At 40.5% G+C, this 23457-nt stretch overlaps 1 protein-coding gene across 5 annotated transcripts in view; it reads left to right on the forward strand.

Moving 5' to 3' along the window:
* Positions 1–23457, forward strand: part of LOC122810968 (myotubularin-related protein 9-like) — a 557891-nt gene that overhangs the window by 187730 nt on the left and 346704 nt on the right. For all 5 annotated transcript variants that reach the window (XM_044082497.1, XM_044082502.1, XM_044082503.1 and 2 more), the window contains one exon: positions 17630–17803. In XM_044082497.1, the coding sequence (XP_043938432.1) occupies positions 17630–17803 (174 nt within the window). The remainder of the gene's footprint in view (positions 1–17629; positions 17804–23457) is intronic.

Genomic DNA, 23457 nt, shown 5'->3' on the forward strand with positions numbered 1-23457 from the left:
TTGTAATTTTCAGGGATGGTCATCTTCCCAAAAAGTATAATTATGTATTTTTTGCATTGAATTTTAGACTATGGTTCTGACACCAGTTATTTATCTGTGTCAGACCCTCCTGGAGGATATCTACATCTTTGAGGGATTCAGTGACTTGAACCCAGCTTTCAATCGATAGCATATTTGGTCAGCCAAAGGCCCTCAACATTAACCATGACTTCAAAGAAGTATGTTCAAACAGGAGAGGTCCCAGTACTGAGCCCTGTGCGACATCCATAGTAACAGGCCTCTTGGTGAAGATGGATTCCCTCCACCCCTAGCTATATGTGTCCCATTTGTGAGACATTTGGCTATTCATCGGGTGACATAAAAATGTATGCCTAAATTTGTGAGTTTGTCTAAAATACCCAAATGAGGTACTGTGTCAAATGCCTTTCCCAGATCAAGGTAGGCAGTATGTACTGTTTTGCCCTCATCCATGGCTCTAGTGACCTTCTCAAACAAGTCCACCAAGTTTAGAAGGCATGACCTGCCCCTGATGAAGCTCAAACTGGGATGGGTCCAGTATTTGAAGACTAGTCAAACTGATGGGTCTGTAGTTCCCTGGGTCTATTGATGGTCTACCTTTATGTAGGGCGATGACAGTTGCAGTCCTCCAGTCCCTAGGTACAAAGCCTGTCTGGAGGCTGTAGTTGAATGGGGAATCTAGTGGGCCTGACAGGTCATGTTTCAAGCTATTTAGGAGGCATTCTGGGATATTATCTGGACCCACTAATGCAGTGTTTTCAGCTCTGGTGAGTGCAGTGAAGACCTGTTCTTTAGAGATAGTTGGGGAGAAGTGGTACAGGGTATCTCTTGGGGGGACCTGGCAGTGATAAGGGGTGAAACTGGAGCTAACTTTATCAGCCAGCAGATTTACTATATCCTCTGGCTTGCTAGAGGAAGTTTAATGTATTATTAGTTCAGTGCACTGTTGGGTGTTCCCTTTAAAGTTACATTCATAACTGAAAAGTACCCTGTGGTTATCCTTAGCCTGGGAGGCTATTTTTTGTCTCAAAGTTGGCTTTGGTGGACTTGATTAGTCCCCAGAGCTGCTTGTTGAGACTGATGAGGGAGTTTTTTTGTCTTTTGGGCAGAGCCCCTCCTATGTTTGGACAGGATTTATTTTCTTTTCCTGTACAACCTATTTGTACTGGGGGTCCACCAAGGGGGCTTGTTTTTGGAGTTTGTCCTAAGTTTACTTCAGTTTAGTACAACTGTTTCTATGCAGTTACTCATATGCTTCAACAGGGTATCCCATAAACATGTCTGAAAGGTCCAGTGTGTTCCCTGAGTTTGGGAGGCTTGGAATATAACTATGGAAACCCACCAGCAGAAGGAGCAGCACAGGCAGCCATGACTTTGTAAGAAGCCACTGTCGATTATTCTAATAGTTAAAGTAGCAATTTATTGTGCACAACAGTACAAATGGTAAGCGCTTTCACTTTCGCTTCATCAGACCTTAAGTACAAAACACAAAAAATGGTCTGCTTTTATATTGATTTCAATCAGCTAATTAAACCTAGTTTAGCACCATTCAATTATTAAAGCTATACGCTAATAACACTAATAAAAACATGACAACAATCAGTGATGCAAAACTATGCAGAGTATTAAAACCACATACAATAGCATCTATACATAATGCCCTCCATAATAATAAAACAAACTGAAAAATATGCAATGTGAGACATCCAACTCTAAATGCTTGCACACAATTACTAGGGAAGCATCTACAGGGAGAATAAAAAGGGGAATGAAAAAAATGTGCAATAAAGAATAAAAATAAAAATAAAATAAGAAATAGAAAATATAAAAAATACAACTAACATTGTTCACCTAACCTTGCATCCCCTTGATTTCAATATCGGTCTCAATGAAGCTCTCTCATTGAGACCCTTTCCATAATCAGCCCTTAATCTCATAATCCAACCCATCTCCCCCTTTTCAGTGCCATTTCTGATGTCTTCTCCATGTTTAATAGGCTCTATAACATCTATAACCCTGAACCTAAACCGATGCTCCACACCATTAACATTAATATGTTTAGCTAAAGCATTGGTGGGTGAATTGATCCTGATAGCATATAAACGCTCCCTAATCCTAGTTTTTAACTCCCTGTTAGTCTTTCCAATGTAGAATGACCCACAGAGGTCACATACAGCTAAGTACACCACATGTGCAGTGCCACAAATGGCCAAAACATGAAACTTAAACAACTGTTTGGTCTCTGGGTGCAAAAAACTGTCACTAGTGTCAATGTAAGTACAAAAGTTGCAATGACCACAAGGAAAGGAACCAGAAACATTCATTACCTCCCTATCATTGTAACCCATATGATGACATAACATATTCTTTAAATTAGGTTTATTTTTAAAAATAAACTAGGGCTCATCACCAACCAATGCTCTAATATCAGTGTTTGTAGTCAAGACTCCCCAGTGTCTATTGATAATATCTGACACCATCTTATTGTCAGCAGTAAAAAACATAGGTATCCTAATTTCCATCTGCGCAGATGCTACTCAGCCACTGGGGATGCACAAGCCAGTGCATTTCTTTGTGCCGGTCCCAAGCCCGGATAAATGGGGAGGGTTGCATCAGGAAGGGCATCCGGCGTAAAATTTTGCCAACTCATACATGCAGAAAACAGTACAGAAATTCATACCGGATCGGTCGAGACCCGGGTTAACAACGACCTCCACCAGTACTGTTGGCCAACAGGGTGCTGGCAGAAATTGGGCTACTGTTGGCCGAAGGATGAGAAGAGGCAGAAGGCATGCCCGAAGGCAGGTAAAGGCTAGGACTGTGATAGTGAGGGTCAGAACTTTGAATGTTGGCAGTATGAATGGTATAGGGAGAGAGATAGCTGATATGATGGACCAAAGGACAGTTGGTATATTGTGTGTGCAAGAGATCAGATGGAAGGGGAGCAAGGCTAGGTGTATCGAAGGGGGTTTCAAATTGTTTTATCATGGTGTGGATGGGAGGAGAAATGGCGTAGGCATTATCCTGAAGAAACACTATGCCAAGAGTGTTTTGGAGGTGAAAAGAGTGTTGGATAGAGTGATGTTTATGAAGCTGGAAATTGATGGTGTAATGATGAATGTTGTTAGTGCATATGCTCCACAAGTTGGGTGTGCGATAGATGAAAAAGAAAAACTTTGGAGTGAGTTGGATGAAGTGGTGATGACTATACCCATGGGTGAGAGACTGGTGATTGGAGCAGATTTCAATGGGAATGTTGGTGAAGGGAACAGAGGGGATGAGGAAGTGATGGGTAGGTATGGTGTTTAGCAAAGGAATGCAGAAGGTCAGATGGTAGTGGATTTTGTGAAAAGGATGGACATGGCTGTGATGAATACGTATTTTAACAAGTAGGAGGAGCATAGGGTGACATACAAGAGTGGAGGAAGATGCACACAGGTAGATTATATCTTATGTAGAAGGGCCAATCTGAAGGAGATTGAAGACTGTAAAGTGGTGGCAGGGGAAAATGTAGTTAGGCAGCATAGGATGGTGGTTTGTAGGATGACAGTGGTGATCAAGAAGAGGAGGATGAGTGTGAGGGAAGCACCAAGGATCAAATGGTGGAAATTGAAAAAGGCTAATTGTGAGGTGATGTTCAGGGAAGAGTTAAGACAGGCACTGGATGGCAGTGAAGAGTTACTGAATAGCTGAGTAACTACAGCAGAGCTAGTAAGGGAGATGGCTAGAAAGGTGCTTGGTGTAACATCTGGAAAGAGGAAGGAGGACAAAGAGACCTGGTGGTGGAATGAAGAGGGGAGTATACAGAGAAAGAGGATGGCAAAGAAGAAGTGGGATTGTCAGAGAGATGAAGAAAGTAGACAAGAATATAAGGAGATGAAGTGCATGGCAAAGAGAGAGGTGAAGGCTAAGGATAAGGCACATGAAGAGTTATATGAAAGATTGGACACTAAGGAGGGAGAAAAGGACCTGTACTGACTGGCTAGACAGAGGGACCGAGCCAATAAAGATGTGCAGCAGGTAAGGGTGATAAAGGATAATGAGGGAAACATACTCACAAGCAAGGAGAGTGTGTTGAGCAGATGGAAAGAGTACTTTGGGGTTGATGAATGAAGAGAATGAGAGGGAGAGAAGGTTGGATGATGTGCGGATAGTGAATCATGAAATGCAGTGGATTAGCAAGGAGGAAGTAAGGATAGCTATGAAGAGGATGAAGAACGGAAAGGCTGTTGGTCCAGATGAAATACCTGTGGAAGCATGGAGGTGTTTAGGTGAAATGGCAGTGGAGTTTTTAACCAGATTGTTTAATGAAATCTTGGAAAGTGAGAGGATGCCTGAGGAATGGAGAAAAAGTGTTTTGGTACTGATTTTTAAGAATAAGGGTGATGTGCAGAGCTGTAGTAACTACAGAGTGATTAAACTGATCAGTCACAGCATGAATTTATGGAAAAGAGTAGTGGAAGCTAGGTTAAGAAGGGAGGTGATGATTAGTGATCAGCAGTATGGTTTCATTCTGGGAAAGAGCACTACAGATGCGATGTTTGCTCCGAGAGTGTTGATGGAGAAGTACAGAGAATGTCAGAAGGAGTTGCATTATGTCTTTGTGGATTTAGAGAAAGCATATGACAGGGTGCCTAGAGAGGAGTTGTGGTACTGTATGAGGAAGTCGGGAGTGTCAGAGAAGTATGTAAGAGTGGTACAGGATATGTATGAGGGTAGTGTGACAGCGGTAAGGTCTGCGGTGGGAGTGACGGATGCGTTTAAGGTGGAGGTGGGATTACATCAAGGATTAGCTCTGAGCCCTTTGTTATTTGCAATGGTGATGGACAGGTTGACAGACGAGATCAAACAGGAGTCCCCGTGGACTATGATATTTGCAGATGACATTGTGATCTGTAGGGAGAGTAAGGAACAGGTGGAGGAGACCCTGGAGAGGTGGAGATATGCTCTAGAGAGAAGAGGAATGAAGGTCAGCAGGACTAAGACAGAATATATGTGTGTGAATGAGAGGGAGGATAGAGGAATGGTGAGGATGCCGGGAGTAGAGGTGGCGAAGGTGGATGAGTTTAAGTACTTGGGATCAACAGTTCAGAGTAATGGTGAGTGTGGAAGGGAGGTGAAGAAGAGAGTACAGGCAGGATGGAGTGGGTGGAGAAAAGTGTCAGGAGTTATTTGTGACAGACGAGTACCAGTAAGAGTGAAAGGGAAGGTCTACAAGAGGGTAGTGAGACCAGCTATGTTATATGAGTTGGAGACAGTGACATTGGCAAAAAGGCAGGAGTCAGAGCTTGACGTGGCAGAGTTGAAGATGTTAAGATTTGCACTGGGTGTGATGAGAATGGACAGGATTAGGAATAAGTATATTAGAGGGTCAGCCCAGGTTGGAAGGTTTGGAGACAAAGCCAGAGAGACAAGATTACATTGGTTTAGAGATGTGATGAGGAGGGATGCAGAGTATATTGGGAAAAATATGTTAAGGATGAAGCTGCCAGGTAAAAGGAAAAAAAGAATACCTAAGATACGGTTTATGGATGTGGTGAGAGAGGACATGCAGGTGGTTGGTGTGACAGAGCAAGATGCAGAGGACAGGAAGAAATGGAAACAGTTGATCTGCTGTGGCGACCCCTAACGGGAGCAGCCAAAAGAAGAAGAAGAAGCAGATGCTACTCTTCTAGACTCTCCACTCATTAAGTTAGAAAAATATGGACTAGCCCTATCCTGTCTTAACACATCCATATCCAGCAATCCTGTATTCACCTCTGCTTCACTATAACCTCGTTCAACCAGTCTTGTCCTTAGTGAGTCCAATTCAATTGTAAAACCCACTTCAGATACATTAAGCCTGGAGGCTCGCATCCCTTGACCCCTTATGATGTTCCTAAAAACGTACTGTGGATGCCGTACTCTGTCTGTGAAGTAGGGTATTCCTGTAACATTGTTTCCTAAACACCCCAGTGTTAATTAAACCACCATCTCATCTCTCAACATATATGTCCAGATAAACAATCTTGTTATGTAAATGAGTCATAGTAAATTTTAAATAGGTAGTCATGTAGTTCATATCCTCAACAAATCTTTCCAACCTATATTGACATCCTGTCCAAACAAAAAAAATATCGTCAACAAAACGTTGATAAAATGGGACAGACTGTCTATACTCATCCAGAACGAACAATCTATTTTCCTCCCAATGGACCAAGAACATGTTGGCATAGCTATTGGCACACAATGTGCCCATAGCCACACCATCAAGCTGTAAATAAATCACATCATCAAATAAGAAGATGTTGTTCTCCAAGACCACTTCCAAAAAAAGACGTAGGAGATCTCTCTGTTTTTCATCATAATCACACTGTTTCATTAAATATTGCTGTATAGATATCATTGGGGATAACTGTAAATAAGGACTGTACATCCAATGTTACAAAAATGGCATTAGGGTCTAAATCCACACTAGCAATAAAACTATACAAATCTAGCAGAAATTGCTTAGTGTCTTTCAAAACCACCTCATTCTTATCCAAAATCGGTTGCAACATTCCCTCTATGAAAACAGAGAATGGCTGGGTACACCAGCCATGACCTGAAACAATATGTCTCATGAGGGGATTCTCACCATTCTTATGAATCTTAGGGAGACCATTGATTACTGGTATCATCGGGAACTCTGCTAACAAGTATTTATATAACTCACTAGTGATAACATGGCTTCAAATTAAATCATCTAACATACCTTGTATATTTTGTATAAGCAAAGGCACTTCTTGTATGTCCATAATTCTATAATAGCTTAGGTCACTAAGCATCTCTTTCATGGTCCTTAAGTAGGTCATCATTATTCATGATGACTACCGGACCATCTTTGTCCACAGGTCTAATAGCTATGTTCTTATCAGCCTGTAATCTGATTAAAGCTTTCCGTTCATCATAAGTTAAATTATATCTAGTTGTCCTATACCTATGGGAAAAACCTTCCTCTTGATATTTCTTATAAACATAATTTTCTACAAGTTTATAGAAAGCTTCTATGAGAGGATGATTAGTGGGCACGTATAAACTTGGTTTCCTAAAGTTGTTAACAACACTATCATTACTAGTACCAAAATCAAGTTTTAAATTCACATTCCTACTAAAAGTTTAACATCTGTCAATACATCAACAATATTACTACATTGAGTTGGAATAAAACTCAAACCCTTATTTAGGAGCGAAAATTCATGTATGTCCAACTCACATCTGGAAAAATTCCAAACTAAGCGGTCACTACTTGATTCCAGATCTTCTTTATTGTCTGAGTTGAGTGTCTCTTGATTGAGGATTTGCTTTTCTGCCTGCCACGGCTGACCGACTGTGTCCTGGTCACACCTTTCTCCTCTCTGATCGGTAAAGGGAAATGATAACACCCCAAAGCCACGGCAGCACCATTGCCTTTATTATGATTAACATTGTCTATTTGCACTAGTTTAGGCCATACATCCATGTGCACCATTTCAATATGTGTTAAAGCTTCATTCACAGTCTGCAACCCAATACTTGGGTCAGTCTGGTCTTGTATACTGGTACCACCAGTTCTTACATTATTAACATCAACCATGCCAGAAATAGAGGCCTGATTGCTGTCAGCTACTGAGGACAAAAGTTTGTCTTGTCCACTACACATTCTCCCTTGCCTGACATGCTCTACATTCGAATGGTTATTGGAACGATTGTTAGAAGCATTGGCTTTAGGCCAAGTAAAGACATGGCCTTCATGAAAAACTCATACATCCCTTTCTATCTTAGTTTTTTTCTGCTGAATCAATCTTCTTTTGTAAACTAGTACACCATCCAACACTCCATTTAACAGTGGATTAATCACGTGGTATGGGAATTTATTGTACAAAGCCTGTTGCTGCTGTAAGACAGTTGGTTGGATTGGAATATAGCTATGCCATCACTTAATACAAGGTAATTTGCATTGGAAAATTTCTTAAAGGTTCTGGGGTTTGCTGAGAGTTCAGCCTTTATACTTATTTGATAGTTTAAAACCCCCTGATCTTACCTTTAGGGACATTACACAAAGTGGGGTTGTGCAATTTTCCATTGTATTTATGAGCACCAGATCCAAGATATTTGTACCCTTAGTAGGAATGCAGACTAGCTGTTCCAGGGAATTTGCATTGACAAAATCTTTGAGCCTACATGTGGTTGTGTATGTATCCCAGTTTATGGTGGGATAGTTAAAGTCACCCATGAATATGGTGTTGTATTAAACTGTGAATGACTCCAGTAAATTCATGGAGTAGATCAAACTTTTTATATTATTTCACCAGTCTTGAGAAGTGCTTACTTTTTATGTAGATTGATACACCTCCACCTGTTGTTGCTTCTTGTATGGTAGTAGGTCTAAATGTGTGGAAGGCATTATAGCTTTGTATTGCCAAGTTGCCTTCAGGGGCTTTAAACCATGTCTCAGTAACTGCATAGATGCCAACACTCTCCAAGGTGAGAAGCATTTACAGGGAGTGGAGCTCCTTGTTGAAACTCCTAGCATTGAGCAGTAACACCTTTAGTTTATATTGCATAGAATTTACTCCCTGGGAGATTTATCAGACTGGCATTCCCCAAAAAGGCACTACAGGGTTAGACAATATTTTAGCCATTATCTGAAGAGCTAGTAGTGACAGGTGAAGACCACCCCTGGCAAAACAGAGTGGCCTGTCAATCATGTCTTCCCAAGTTGACAAATCTTAGACCTCATTAGGATAACACCAGTAACTTAACCAATTGTTAAAGTCATTCATCTTCTGTTTCCTTGTGGTATGATCCTTGGAGAAGGTAGAATTCTGCTTAGTGGTAGGCCCATACCTGCCTGGACACATAATCTTTGTATCTCCTCATATAGTCTAGAAAGGTACACCCACATGGACTATGACAGAGGCATACTGGTGCTTGTTGTTCAATATCTTGAGAGCACATGTAATCTGATGGATCCTTTCCCCTCATAGGTAACTGACCATAACTGTCTCCATCCTCATCTTCACAATACAGTCTCCAGTGACCAATATATGGGGTTCTGTGGCAATTTGCCATAAGGGCTTAGAGGTTGAGACATTGTGACATATGTTTGTATGTGTTCTGGGGAGTGTTGTCTTTGTAGAATGTTTGGGGGGGGGTGCTGAGGGCAGAGTATGGGAGGTCTTTGAGGTTTGGGTAGATTGCATTTAAGGGCCTCAGCATATGGGAGTTTATGTGCATGATTCATGCATAGTAGGTGTATTGTGTATGTTACTGGCAACCTGTTTGGAGGCATCATTGTCTGTATGTGAGAGCTTTGCTCCACAGACAAGTTCATGCTGCAGAGTTTTAATCGTACACACAGACTGAACTGTCCTACAACAGTTTTACAGTCGGACAGGTCAGTGCAGCACACTGTATTGGCCTATCTCACAGGGAGGACATTCACAGTGATGGTTATTTAGTTGCAGTAATGATCCATTACAGCAACCCTATGTAAGGGCTGTCTAGAACTGAAATGGAGCCCAAGACAAAGGACTCTGTGGCCCTCCCCCCCACTGCCTGCTGTTTCTTCCAACCCACATGCACACATCCTTTCATTGCTCTCCCTGTTTTCTCACCATCCCACACTTCCCACAACCTGCACATTACTTTCTTTTACTTTCTTCTTCCCGTTCTTACATTTCATCTTACTCTTCATTTTTTCAAGAATTAATGGCTTTCTGTATGTTCTGAAGTGCATTTTAAAGTTTGCTTATTAATTTTACAACCTTTCTATTCACTGGTGGGTTGAACAAAACATGATTAAGTAAAAAAAACGTTTAATGTTGCTTTTCAGCTTTACTTTTCCTTGCATTTCATTCAACACACTTTGCCTGACCAAGTTAGCCCAGTAATACATGTGTAGGAAGTAGCTGTATTATGTGACGCGGCCCCTGCAAGCTATATGGTTGTAGGTGCTCTATATATGGATATGTAGATATTCACACTCTGAAACGCTGCTACACAAGAAGACACTTGTAGTACAGACTATGCAAACGGGACATGAAAGCATTCTGGGTATGATATTTGTAATATGTACATGTAGGATTCTGTTTTGCATCATATGATAGTAGATGAAGGGAGAACGGTAAAATTGTATATCTACATTATACCATGATGGGAAAAGACTTTTAGGAGACAATTTTACTATATTACCTGTCATCTCTTGGCTTAGTTTCCTACAGCTTGATGTGTTATGTGCTTAGACTGCCCCTTTCATTTGTAATAGGGGCAAGAGGCTTCATTAAAAACTCTCTTTCAGAATATTTTTGAAATTGTCTAGTTTGCATTCTTGTTTGGTTTCAAACAACAGAGGATTCCATACTGCTGGGGACAATTTGCAGAAGTTTCTTTGTATCAGTAACAATATGAAATCTGGGTCTGACTAGGGATATAACATTATCTGTATCATCTCTTAGGGAGGGCATTTATTGTCTGATATGTAGTCTGGGGAGGGGTGACTTTGCTGACTATTCCATGGTACAACAAGGTAGCTGTAAAGATAGAGAATGCTACCAGTTGGTCTTACATTTTGTTGGATAAGGAGGCTTGATTATTTTAGAGTAACATTGATAATTAATAATGGTAATAACTGGAATTTGTCACTAAGATTGGCTACTGAATCCCATGCTTGGTTTTGGTGATACAAAGTAACTTAATACCTCATTTCTTTTCTTTTACTAAAGGGCAATTACAGTGAAATTGCAATTTATGCACCTACGTATAGAGAATTTTAATACATTCTCTCATTGTATCTGTTGTCAGCATTTACAGAAAATTCTCTGTAATGGTTAAATGTAAATTTTGCATACAACCATTTACTTCTGCTGTGTTACGTCCTTACCAGTACAGTATCAGTAACTGGAGTCAGTGGTCATCCATTATGATTATGGTTGACTGACCAGTGAAAAGAATGCATTTCTATAGGAAAGTACATTTGTAATGTATCTGTTTTAAATAGTGCATCTTGATAAAGAAAATGCAGCAGCTGCCCTTTGTTTAAGTACAACTCGTGTTTGTTTTATTAATGACTTCATTTAACATGAAAGATTTCTCCAGCCTCCGTGTGCTTCTTCATGGCACGCATTTATCACGTGCAGCAGATTTTCGTAATTTTCGTCAGTTACAGTGGTCTGATTATATTACAGCTGAACTGTTACAGTTTGATTGAAATATAATTGCAGGAGTTATCCTTTTTCTCAACAGTTGTGAGTTAGTATATTTAATTTTTTCTGGGGTGTGGAAGCAGAGACCCCACATTGGAGAATGTGGAGCAACCCCCCCCCACACACACACACATAAAAGCAATGTTTGTGCTTATATTAGGTGATCACAGCTGTAAGCCATTTGCTTACATTTGCTATCACTGTAATTCAGTGTTTTTTAATAGCTGTGATCATTGATAAACTTTCTCTACATATTTGCTGTCTATGAAAGTTCATTGACAATCTAATGTACTGATACGTGTATTTATATTTTTCCCTCTGTGTCTGTCTGTGTAGTTCCTCCCAGTTACTCTCATGCATTCCCCTCTGCTGGTCACTTGTAACTGATGAAGATGTGAGCAAGAGCTGACCAAGGCTTCCTATTGAAATGTCGGCACTCAAAATGCTGAGTGCCGACATGCTAAAAAGACAGAATCTGCAGGAGAAGAGCGAATCTTGAACATTGCTCTTCTTTAAATTTCTTATTTACAGGGGGCAAGCCCCTCCACTCTCCTTAATGTGGGAGCAAGTCTCCAGCATCCCCACAAAGTTACATCTACTAACTCTGAGACTGTCATAATTCAGAGAAAAGGGAATATTCTGAGAAACAGGGTGAGAGGGGGTGAAGTTTGCACTGAACCTGTCTGCCAGGATGTTGGCCATATTGGTTGGTTCAGTGTATTTTGTGCCATTCTGCACTAACTCTGAGCAGATCTGAGCATTGCCACTTAGATTCTTGACATACCTAAAGAATGCCTTGTGGTTATTTTTAGAGTCCTTGGCAATTTTTCTTTCGAAGCTCGCCTAGGGCGATTTTATGAGGGATCGTAGTTTCTTGCTGATACTGATCAGGGATGTCTTCCCTTCTTGGGATTTTACTCTTTTCTGTAATAGTTTCCTCCTTCTATTGTATAGCTTGTTTATGGCAGGGGTCCACCAGACTGGTATCCTTTTCTTGGAGGAGTGAGTCTTGGTTTTGCTTGGGATAGCACGATCCATGCATTCATGCAGGTGCCCATAGAATGCATTAGTAAAGGATTTTGCAGCTTGGATAGTGTTATCCTTTAGCATGGAGGCTTTGAAACTTTCCACCTTGGTCTTAAGTAATGTGAAGTTTGCTTTTGAAAAGTTTTTCACGGTGGTTTCCTTGTCCGGGGGTGGAGTTGGAATGTGGATATCCAAAGTGATTTGTTTATAGTCAGATCTAACCAGCGAGGGGTTGACCTCCGGTGTGGAACACCAGTCGCCCATGTTGGTGATGACCAGGTCCAATATGTTGTCACCTCTGGTGGGAATGTTGACCAGTTGATCCAGCGCATTTGAGTTTATAAATTCTAGGAAATGTTGGAGTTAGTACTTGAGTAGTTTTCCCAGTTAATGTTTGGGTAGTTGAAATCACCCAATATTCGGGTATTTGGTAGGACCTTTATGTTTCCCAGTGTTTCCAGAAACATGGAATGGGGGTCCTGGGACATGGTGGGTGATCTGTAGCAAGCTACAATTTGAAATGCAGTTTTGCCCGTTGTTAGTTGCATGTGGATGGTCTCTGAAGCACCGTGCTGTGCCACTAACCTGGGGTTGTGGGTATCCTTGATGAATATGGATAATAACCCGCCTTTTGTACTTCGGTCCGGGACCTGTGGCCGAAATGTATGGTATGAGTTGTAGCTTGGTAGTGCTGAGGTGCTCTCTGGAGCCTTAAACCAGGTTTCTGTTACTGCACATATATTGATTTTCTCCATACTGAGGAGTGACTTCAGTGCATGCATTTTGAGGTTTAGACTTCTGGCATTGAGTAGTATTACCCTCAGATTTTTGTTACTTGTGCTATTTACGGCAGTGGGTTTGTCTTTTGAGCCTTGCCTAAGAAAGGCACAATGGAGGTGGCAAGAGCTTTGGCCAGTATTCGAAAGCCTAAGGGTGACAGGTGCAATCCGTCTCTAGCAAAGCAGCGTGGCTTGTCGAGCATGTCATCCCAGGTGGACAGACACTGGATCCCCTTTGAATGACACCAGAAACTTAGCCAATTGTTGAAATTGATAATTTTTTCTTTATACCGTGGTATCATTCTTGGTGAGGGCAGGATGTTACTCAGGGTCAGGGTCATACCGGCCTGGGCTACGTGATCAGAGAGCTCTTCCATGTCTCTTTTCATGTAGTCCAGGGAGGTACAGTTCAGGTCATTCACACCAACATGGACAATGACAGAGTTGCATTTGTACTTGTTCTGAAGTGACCTGAGTGCTTGTGTTATGTGGGGGATCCTGGCACCCGACAGGCAGCTAACAGTAACCTTCTCCTTATTCAGCCTAGTGAGTGGAACGTCAGTGTGCTTGACTATAGAGTCACCTATTACTAGTATGTTGGGTATGTTATTTTGCCTTAAGGGCTGTGATTGCGTGGCATGTGATTGCGTGGCACACTCATTTTGTGAAGTATGTGTTTCGTGGTTTGTGTTGGGAGGTGGAGGTTGCTTGGATGTCTGATTTGAAGGTCTCTGTTGTTTTTGCAGATTTTTATTTAGAGCCTCCGAGTATGTTTTCATGTATTTATGTGTGTTTTTTGCCGGTGCTAGTTTAATGGGTCTATGTGAGACTGGTGGTGTAATGCCAGTATTTCCCTTCTCCTCTTGACTGCTTGATCCAGTCTTGGGTTGAGAGAGCTTAGCCTCCAGTTTGGCTGTATAATTGCATCTCTCACATATATCAGTGTTTGGTGGTAGGAGGAGAGGGTTGTCTGTGTACATGAGGCAGTTGTAACATTGCCTCAAAATGCCCAGATTCACCAGTTGGACTGGAGAGTACACCTGAAACTGCCCTTTGGACATGCCTGGATAGATACAGTGAACAGTTTTACTGAATGGCTGGTAAGGTCAAATAGAGAGCCTTGTCCTTCTGTACAGTATAGGGGGGTCTACTGTTAGGGTTTATAAGTATTTGCTATGAGTTTTGAGCAAGTGTCAGGCTGATAAATGAATGGCTTGAGTGCTTAAGTTGAAAGTTTGTCTAGTTCCAAGGGAAAAATTGAAGAGGAGACTTTGTGGAGCCGGGAATAGTTATATCCTAGCTAACTGACGCTGCCCTGCATGCAAAACCAGGCAAATCCAGTTTTTATAGCAGGGAAATGAAAGAGATAGAAATTAGCCCAAAATGGTCAATAAACTACTAATTTCTGGGCTGAAACCACTCCTCCAGGAAGAGATAGGCTGCTCAAAGCTCCCCTCTCTCACAGGAGAACAGAGAAACTTCCTTCTATCCAAGTAAGGTATGAGCAAACACAGAGATTTGTAACACAGCCCTGAATTCAGTACTAACCTGAAAACTGGACTATACTAGCTTAGAAAGGCGGGAAACAGGTATATTTTTTCCAGAAAATAAAGCAGATACAATCAAAAAACACATTAAATGCACAGAAAAGGATGCTTACTGTTATATATCTCAGTTCAGAATTGTAGTCAATGCCCCTAGTAATAAAGTAGGAAGAAATACAAATACAGTAAAAGCAGATGAATAAAGTGCAGTTTTTATATATATATATATATATATATAAAACAATAGAAAACTAACAAACTGATTTAAACAAGTTACCCAATTAACCAGAAAAAAAGCTCAAAACTGAGCCCTGTTCCAGCAATCTTCAATCAGACACGTTCTAACTGCATACTCACGCTACTAGGGTGCAAGGGAACCTTCTCCAAAAAAAGATGGCCTGGATCAGTGCTCAAGTTATATAAACAAAGCTAGATTCAACAGGCCTGAATCTGGTCCTATGCTACAGCAACAAGGTGCACCTATTTCAGAAAGAAACAATTCAAATAAGCAGGCACAATAAGCCTGTGACCAGAAATTCCCAGCTCAGAAGGGCAGAATCTAGCCTCTCCTTTGACAAGAGTGCAGACCACAAACCTTCTTAATGTAAAATAACTGGCCTGAAGCTCAAGTGCTTAACCAGAACTAATACAGTTTTAGAATAACTGACACTGGGCCTTCAATCAGCAATCCCCAACTTAGGATGTAAGCTACCTGTCCTGCCACAACAATGCAGACCACAAACCTTCTTAATGTAAAACAACTGGTCTGAAGCCCAAGTGCTTAAACCAAAAGGCTTAGAATAACAGTTACAATTTAATCAGGCTACTAACAAGCAGTAATAAATGCAGCAGAATAAATACAATTGAGTTCTTTTAAGATGATGCAAAAGCAAAATAAAGTAATAAAGTAGGAAGAAACACAAATACAGTAAAAGCAGATGAATAAAGTGCAATTTTTTTTAAGTGCAAGGAGAGAGGAAGGAAGAACCTAAATGGATTGGCCGTCTCAAATCTTCTCTCTGTATTATGTAGTGTGAATACTAGACTCAGAATATGATCTCACTGTATTCTGTTAAATGAGCAAATGAGATGGACCCAGGAGGAGTGTTCAAATACAGACTTACAGGAGGGGTGGGCAATTCCAGAGCCAGCAACACTAACACCAAAACAAGAACACGGATCATGTTATTTTTACTTATACTGTGAATTAGTTGTCATCAGGAAATGAATTCAGGAATGCATTCCACCATTTAAATATGAAAGTGGGTGGGGAAAAGCTGAAATGATATACTGTTTTTTAATAAAAAGAGGCTTATTGTGACCTGGCAAAGTGTTGCATTGCATTCCAATGGGATTTCTAGTTCCAATACATTTCAACTAGGGGCCGTATACTGGCTATAGTTTTGATATTCTGGTCCCAAGTTTCAAACATGCCATCATTAGGACTCTTTCTTGCAAAGTACTGTACTGAACTGTTATTATACAACTGTACCAAAGGGTAATATTAGAATTTGCTGTATGAAATCAGTTTTTTGTCCAGTGTTACTATTGTTTACAGTTTAACTATTTAAGTCAACAAGATAGTCATAAAGTCTGTATGCTTCAAAAAATATAAAAATACCCAAATGATACATCTACATTTACATTTGGAAAACCCAGTCCAATGGCAATTGTTATATTTTCACCTCAATTTTACAATTTAGAAATGCATTCACCTCTTTATATGATGAATGAAAGTTGGGAACTAAATCCACAAAGCACACCTTATGTTAAATTGTATGTAAGGCAATTTCCAAGACTCAAAGTAAACTTAAACAACTAAGTTTACTTCAGGTCTTGGAAATTGCCTTACACAGATTTTAACTGAAGGTATGGTTTGTGGATTTGGTTGCTGGCTTTCAGTTTATTTTCTTTATATGACAGTAGTATACTGCCATTTTCAAAAGCATACCAGATTTTGTAAGTGTGAAAAGGAGAACTTGCACTCACTATCCCAAATCAATCAGAACAACAGCTGAAATGTGTATTATATGTTATGCAATAACTCAAAAATGAACAGAGTAAAGAAGGGGAGTCTGATTCTGTCCTGGATACTAAACAAAACACAGAAAGACGCATGCACTGTAACTGGAGGAGACAATTGGAGGGAGATGTGAAGAAACTGTGCTCATACAGAAGAGCGGCATCATCAGAATGAGGGCCATAATTATCCATTATTGCTCAGTTCAGACGGGGTCATTTAGGACAGCTTGAAGCACTAAGACAAATCATCCAGGGTTTTTTAACTGTTTCATGGTTTACCAAACTCTGACTTTGTTATATTACAGGAGTGCACAGAATGTACCCATCCAGAGGGATGTGAGGCATTGCACCTAAATAAAAGTTTTCAGTGAGTTGCCAGTTTTACTTTTCAGGCTTTCATAAATATTTTTTTATGGATTGAGCACTGATTAACTGTCATATATCTCAGCAAATTAGAAAGCCACCAGAAATATTTGAGGCAAACATAAGGTGTGTGTGTGTGTGTGTGTGTGTGTGTGTGTGTGTGTGTGTGTGTGTGTGTGTGTGTGTGTGTGTGTGTGTGTGTGTGTGTGAGAGAGAGAGAGAGAGAGAGAGAGAGAGAGTGGGCAGAGAGATTCAAACATACATAAAATTAAAAAATATTAGTAAACAGGTAAGGATACATATTTCTCAAAACTAGTAAACCTCTACCAGGGCATGTCATAGAGGGAAAATTAAAGTAAGTTGAAATGCCTAAACAGTACCTTCATTCTACTGATATTTTTTTTTTATTTCTTTCTAAATTGTCTTTTCCCTGCATAGGTGTTGAGATCTGGTTAAGCAGCCTCCCTCCTTAACGGCATCACATAGGTTCACTGGCAGTGATATCAAACTTGTAACCTAGTAGCTTTCCAAGAGTTATTATACTCACATGCAGAAATGAGTAGAGGTCCTTTGTTTTGTTAAAGAGTAGAGGTCCTTTGTTTTGTTGTAATGGAAGTTGTTCCTGCACGTTATTAATCAAGGTTAACGCCACAGATCTTGTTTTGCTTTTCAGACAGATGCGTTTAGGATCAGCTACATCAACAAGGATTTTGCTGTGTGTTTCTCATACCCCTCAGTGCTGATTGTGCCTAAATCCATTGATGATGAGGTGTTGAAGAAATCGGCCAAGTTCCGACAAGGAGGCAGATTCCCTTACCTCAGTTATTATCACAAGAAGAATGGGAAGGTAAGGGCATCCTACTTCTGAATGATTCGCAACACCAACAGTTGAAGCACTGTAGATTTGTTATTACCACATTATGCCGTGAGCAGCCCTATCGGTTTAAGGTTATTCAATGAATTTGATGTCTAAAGGCACAGCTTCTGGAAAGATAGATATTTCCTCAATTGTTTGTATTCTAAAGGCAATAAGAATTACAACTTTGGAAGTGAAAGATCAAACCAAAACAGAAAATTGTTGAAGGCAGTCAAATTGAAATCTGTAGCAGAGCAGTAACAACTTTAATTTGTACCCTGGGCAATCACCTACTCTGACATTCCCTCAAACTAAAGTAAAACAAGAACCTGCTCTGATGTTCTGATCATTCAGATGTATCTACTTGCATTCATTTAAATAACTGTGGCTGTTTATGTGAGTGCATGGTAATCCCTCTACTGAATAAAATAACTGTATCTGTTTATGTGAGTACATGGTAATCCCTCTACCGAATAAAATAACTGTAGCTGTTTATGTGAGTGCATGGTAATCCTTCTACTGAATAAAACATCTTTGGCTGTTTATGTGAATGCACAGTAATCCAGATACTGAATAAAATAACTGTGATGTTTATGTGAATACACGGTAATCACATGTGAATGCACGGTAATCACATGTGAATGCATGGTAATCACATGTGAATGCACGGTAATCACATGTGAATGCATGGTAATCACATGTGAATGCACGGTAATCACATGTGAATGCATGGTAATCACATGTGAATGCATGGTAATCACATGTGAATGCATGGTAATCACATGTGAATGCATGGTAATCACATGTGAATGCATGGTAATCACATGTGAATGCATGGTAATCACATGTGAATGCATGGTAATCACATGTGAATGCATGGTAATCACATGTGAATGCATGGTAATCACATGTGAATGCATGGTAATCACACTACTGAATAATATCGTCAATCAGCAATACCGGTACTTCACTTCCATGTTACCTACTGCACCCCATTCAGCATCTACCCTTTAATCCAGTCCTAGCTATGCTTGTTGCCCACAGCACAAACATTGGTTTCAAAGGGCTTATTCATGCAAAGTTGTTTGTAATGGATTAACTTCTGTTAAACTAGTGATGTAACATGGTATGTGTTTACACTAAACACTGTAAACAGAACCCTGATTTGAGGAAAAATAATGATTTATTTGCAGGATGATTTTGAAACCAAAATAAACTGCAGTATAACGCAAACTTATAGGCATTCGTTCCCACTTGGCAAACTTTCTGTACTGGGAGAGTGTACTGCAAAAAATATATAGTGCATGATACAGTAAAGCATGTACCCTTAATGACAAATAAAATTGAGTGGTGTCTTAACCCTGGGTCCTCTTCATAAAATAGCCTGAAATATAAAAGGAACAAAACATGAGAGAAAAGGGGGAAAGGTAGTATATTTAGCTATATTAATAAAATAAGCAGGAAACTAAGATGACTAATTAAGTCCAACAAGACCAATTACAAGGTAAACATAGCCTCACAGGCTAAAGACAACCACAAGACTGTCTACAGCTATGTCCTAAACCTCAAAGACAGCATACATCAGTGTCCCAAACTGATGGTCAGTGGTGCCAGCTTCACTGAGTAGAGCCACATAGCGATTTTGCTGGCTGGAAATTTAGATCAAACTTCACCCTCTACTCCCCCCATTCCTCCCTCCATTAAGTACCTTCTAGCAGAACCCCCCCCCCCAGTTATTAACAGGGAGCAGATCCTGGTGGCACAAAAATACAGCCAGAATGGGCCACGACAGTATCCCAGGATGCTTCTTAAATAGCTGGAAACTTGACCTATCAGGACCACCTGAGTCACTTTTTGACTATAGCCTCAAGACAGGCTTTGTATCATGAGAATGGAGGACTGTAACGGTTATCCCACTTCACAATGGTGGACCATCAGCTGACCCCAGAAACTACAGACCTATTAGTCTAACAAGTCTCATATGCAAAGCCATGGAATGAATTGTCATGGAAATTTTAGACACTGGACCCAGCTCAGTTTAGCTTGTCAAGGGGAGATTGTGCCTTTTAAGCCTGGTGACCTTCTTTAAGAAGGTCACCAAGGCAATGGATGAGAGGAAATGCTGCATACGGCCTACCTGGACCAGGCCAAGGCATTCAGGATAACACGTCACTCAGGCATAGTGGACAGACTCACCAATCTGGGCATATGCCCCTACATAGCTCACTGGATTGCCAGTTGGCTCACAGGTAGGACCCAGGAAGTCAGGATTGGTGAGACCATCTCCACTAGGAGACTGGTCACCAGATGGGTACCTCAAGGCTTCATGCTGGGGCCATTACTATTTGGCATCTACTTCCCACTGATAAAGGCTAATGTCAAGGGCCTTTGGCTGACCAAGTTTACACATGACATAGATTCCCCCTGTGACGATTGGGGAGAGATGGGCGAAGGCTGCCAGCCTAGTCAAATAGAATTTGATATATAACTCTGGCATTTGTAAATAAATGTAAAAATACAGGCATGTTTTCTTGAATGTAAAAGAATACTGTGAAATGTGAAACTGCAAAATATATGACAACAGTGCACTCTTCTGGCCCAGAGAAGCATGTTATGACCCTTTCATGTTAGAATTCGGCACCAGTGAGTCTGGATGAAGGTTTCATGCTCATTGTTTTAAGGCTAAAGTTTATGACCATAATTTAGATGTGGAATGTGCTTTATTGCTCTGGTTTCTGTTAGAGTATACATGTGAAATGACTTTTATTGTTGTAAGTTTCTGAGCAGGTGTTAGATTGCTAAATAATGCAGTTTGTTTGCCTGGGAAAACCTAGGTGAAAACATGAGGTAATTGGGGAGGGAACCAGCAGACATGTTTGTTAGTAATGTTCAAATACCATTTCTCTTCTCACAAGAGACAAGCATTTTGATCTTGATATCCAACTTATCAGCACTCTGCCTTATGCTCACATATAGGTTTTAGCGCTGTGATTTCTTGTAGGAATAGTTATAGCTAGTAAAGATTAATTAGGTATTTTTCTTTGAAATCAGACCTGCCCTACTGTATTATTTTAAATTTCTGTGTGATCTCTGAACTCTTAGATATCTCTGTGGTGTAGTAGTTTTGTCTTGTGTTTTAATTATTTATTATTAAATATTTTTAAAACCTTCTATCTGTGGCTGGTTTGTGTAGAGACAAGCTCTAGAGTACATTGCATATTTATAGAGTTTATTGTAATAGGCCACTGTAATAAGTCTTAGACTGTATAGTCACATTACCATTGGATAATAATATTGCACAGTAATAATTGGACACCCTTTTAAGGGCCTTTTAGTAGCTGATATTAGCTGGGTGGTGGCAGGAATTACTACCGTATGGTATGGGTAAAGGGGCACAGCTGGAGAATCTGTGTCAGCCTTTCCCAGGAGTGTCTGTGAAGTTATATAAATACATATCTCAAAGTGTGTGTGTGTGTGTGTTGTGTCAGCTACTTGGGCAGGGACATGAAGCATTGGTTGGACAGAGAGGGTATTGGAGGTTTTAGCTTGCCCAGCTAGGCTGAGACCTGGACCCTATAGCTGTGCCAGTGGGGAGTCTTATTGGGGACCTGGTGAGCAAGGGAGCAACCAGCCCCAGACTGACTGATCTCTGTGTGCACTTAAGCGAAATTGTACTTTACTGTGTGTATTAGTTATCCTTTTCTCTTCTATGAAACGACCTCCCTGGTGTTAGTGGTGAGGATTGAGGCTCCTTGATTGCTGGGCCAGGGCACAGTCGTCACCCCCCCCCCCATGACATAGATCCCTCCCATGACACAAGCATCTTTTAAGAGGGTCTAACACAGACAAATGACTGGTGCAAAAGTCAGATTAAAACTCAATGCTAAGAAAAGCATTATAGTGCCTTTTAGGAAAACGGTCACCCAGGCTAATTACTCCATAGAAACAACAGTCCTAAGATTTGGCCCAATAGTCAGGAATCTGGGAACATATGTAGACACTAATCTGGCCTTTGACCAACATGTGGCCAAGGTAGAAAAGCATTCACTGTTGTGCAGCTTATAAGTAAGGGCAGGGCATCTGTGTCAATGGAAATCATAGTGCCACTTTATTCATCCCTTATCAAACCCATCATTGAGTATAATGTCCCCTTCAGCATGTACCTGACCAAACATATGCAACCTTTGAAATGTCATCAGAGGTTCCTCACCAAGAGAATCCAGGGTATAATCACATTGTCCTCTACAGATTGCCTTAAAGCCTTAACACTATATCTGGTCCCCTACAGGTTACTGTGAGGTGATCTATGCCTGGCATACAAGACATCTTTGGATCCAGCTCTGCTGGACCTTTAGTACATCTGCGAAATGAGCAGTATCAAAACCAAAAGATCCAAGGATTTAAATTTTGCTTGTGACATAAATAAAACATGGCCAGGCAGGTATGTGTCTCAGAAGGTGCCCCTAGTCTGAAAGAGGCTCCGCAACCACCTGAAGCAGAGTACATCCCTAACCTTATTAAAGCATAAGCTTGGCAAATGGATGGGAAATCAGAAATTCACCCAAGGTCTGGACCCCATGCCTCTGATAGACAGAGGCAGACAGTAATGCCAAAACTAACATACCCCCTCCCACATAACCTCTAGAAACTTCCTAAAATACCTCCCCCTAATAAACACCCATGATATATAGGGATACATTTGGGTTGGATTGCATGACTAAATGATAAAGGCCCTGGTGGTCATTAGCCTACTATATACCTATGAATCTATATGCATGTACATAACACACACACACATGCACGCTCACACACACACACAGACACACACACACACACACACACACACACACACACACACACACACACACACACACACACACACACACACTCACTCACTCACTCACTCACTCACTTACACACACACACACACACACACATTAGAGTGCATGTACACGAGTGTGGGCATGTGGAGGAGTCAGACAAAGTTGTATGGAAAGTCATTTCTGACTTAGAAAACTCTTTATATACTGTCACCTACAGACATGTAAGGAGGGGCCTGATTTTCATCTATAATAGTATGCATAATGATTTATTTAGTGCTCCTCCTATTGAGACCAGAAACATAAACAAACTGGTGGAGGTTTGTACTTCTAAGTTATCTTTTTTTTATAACTGCATTTCATAATAAAGCAAGAAGGTGGTGGAATTCTCTCTCAGTTGAGGAGAGTGGGCACTGTAGCTTCTTTCAAAAATGAATTTGATACCTAGTTGGGAAAGAGGGTATTTGATTCTACCCTAAAAGGAGGCAGACTCCTCAACGGCCTAAAGTAGGCTAGCAGGGTAACATTATAATAATATAATCTTGTAAATGTACAATAGAATACACATTTCTGCAAGGATATGGAGACAAAATTTTATTTAATTTTATTAAGCATTTGTTTTCTGGGATAGTCCAACTGACCCTTTTCACAAAGCCATTAATAAAAGGGGGACAAAGGCCCAAAAATAGGGATAGTTTTTAAATATTGCTCTTACAGACTTAGAAAGTTGATAGAATAACAGGTTTTGCTTGAGCATGAATTTTCTTAGGGGTATGAAGTCTGAAACTCAAATGTCTTTTATTATTTCCTAACTTCAATCTTTAA

Source organism: Protopterus annectens, chromosome 1.part1, assembly GCF_019279795.1.
Source record: "Protopterus annectens isolate FY-2018-M chromosome 1.part1, PAN1.0, whole genome shotgun sequence".
NCBI classification, from domain to species: domain Eukaryota; kingdom Metazoa; phylum Chordata; order Ceratodontiformes; family Protopteridae; genus Protopterus; species Protopterus annectens.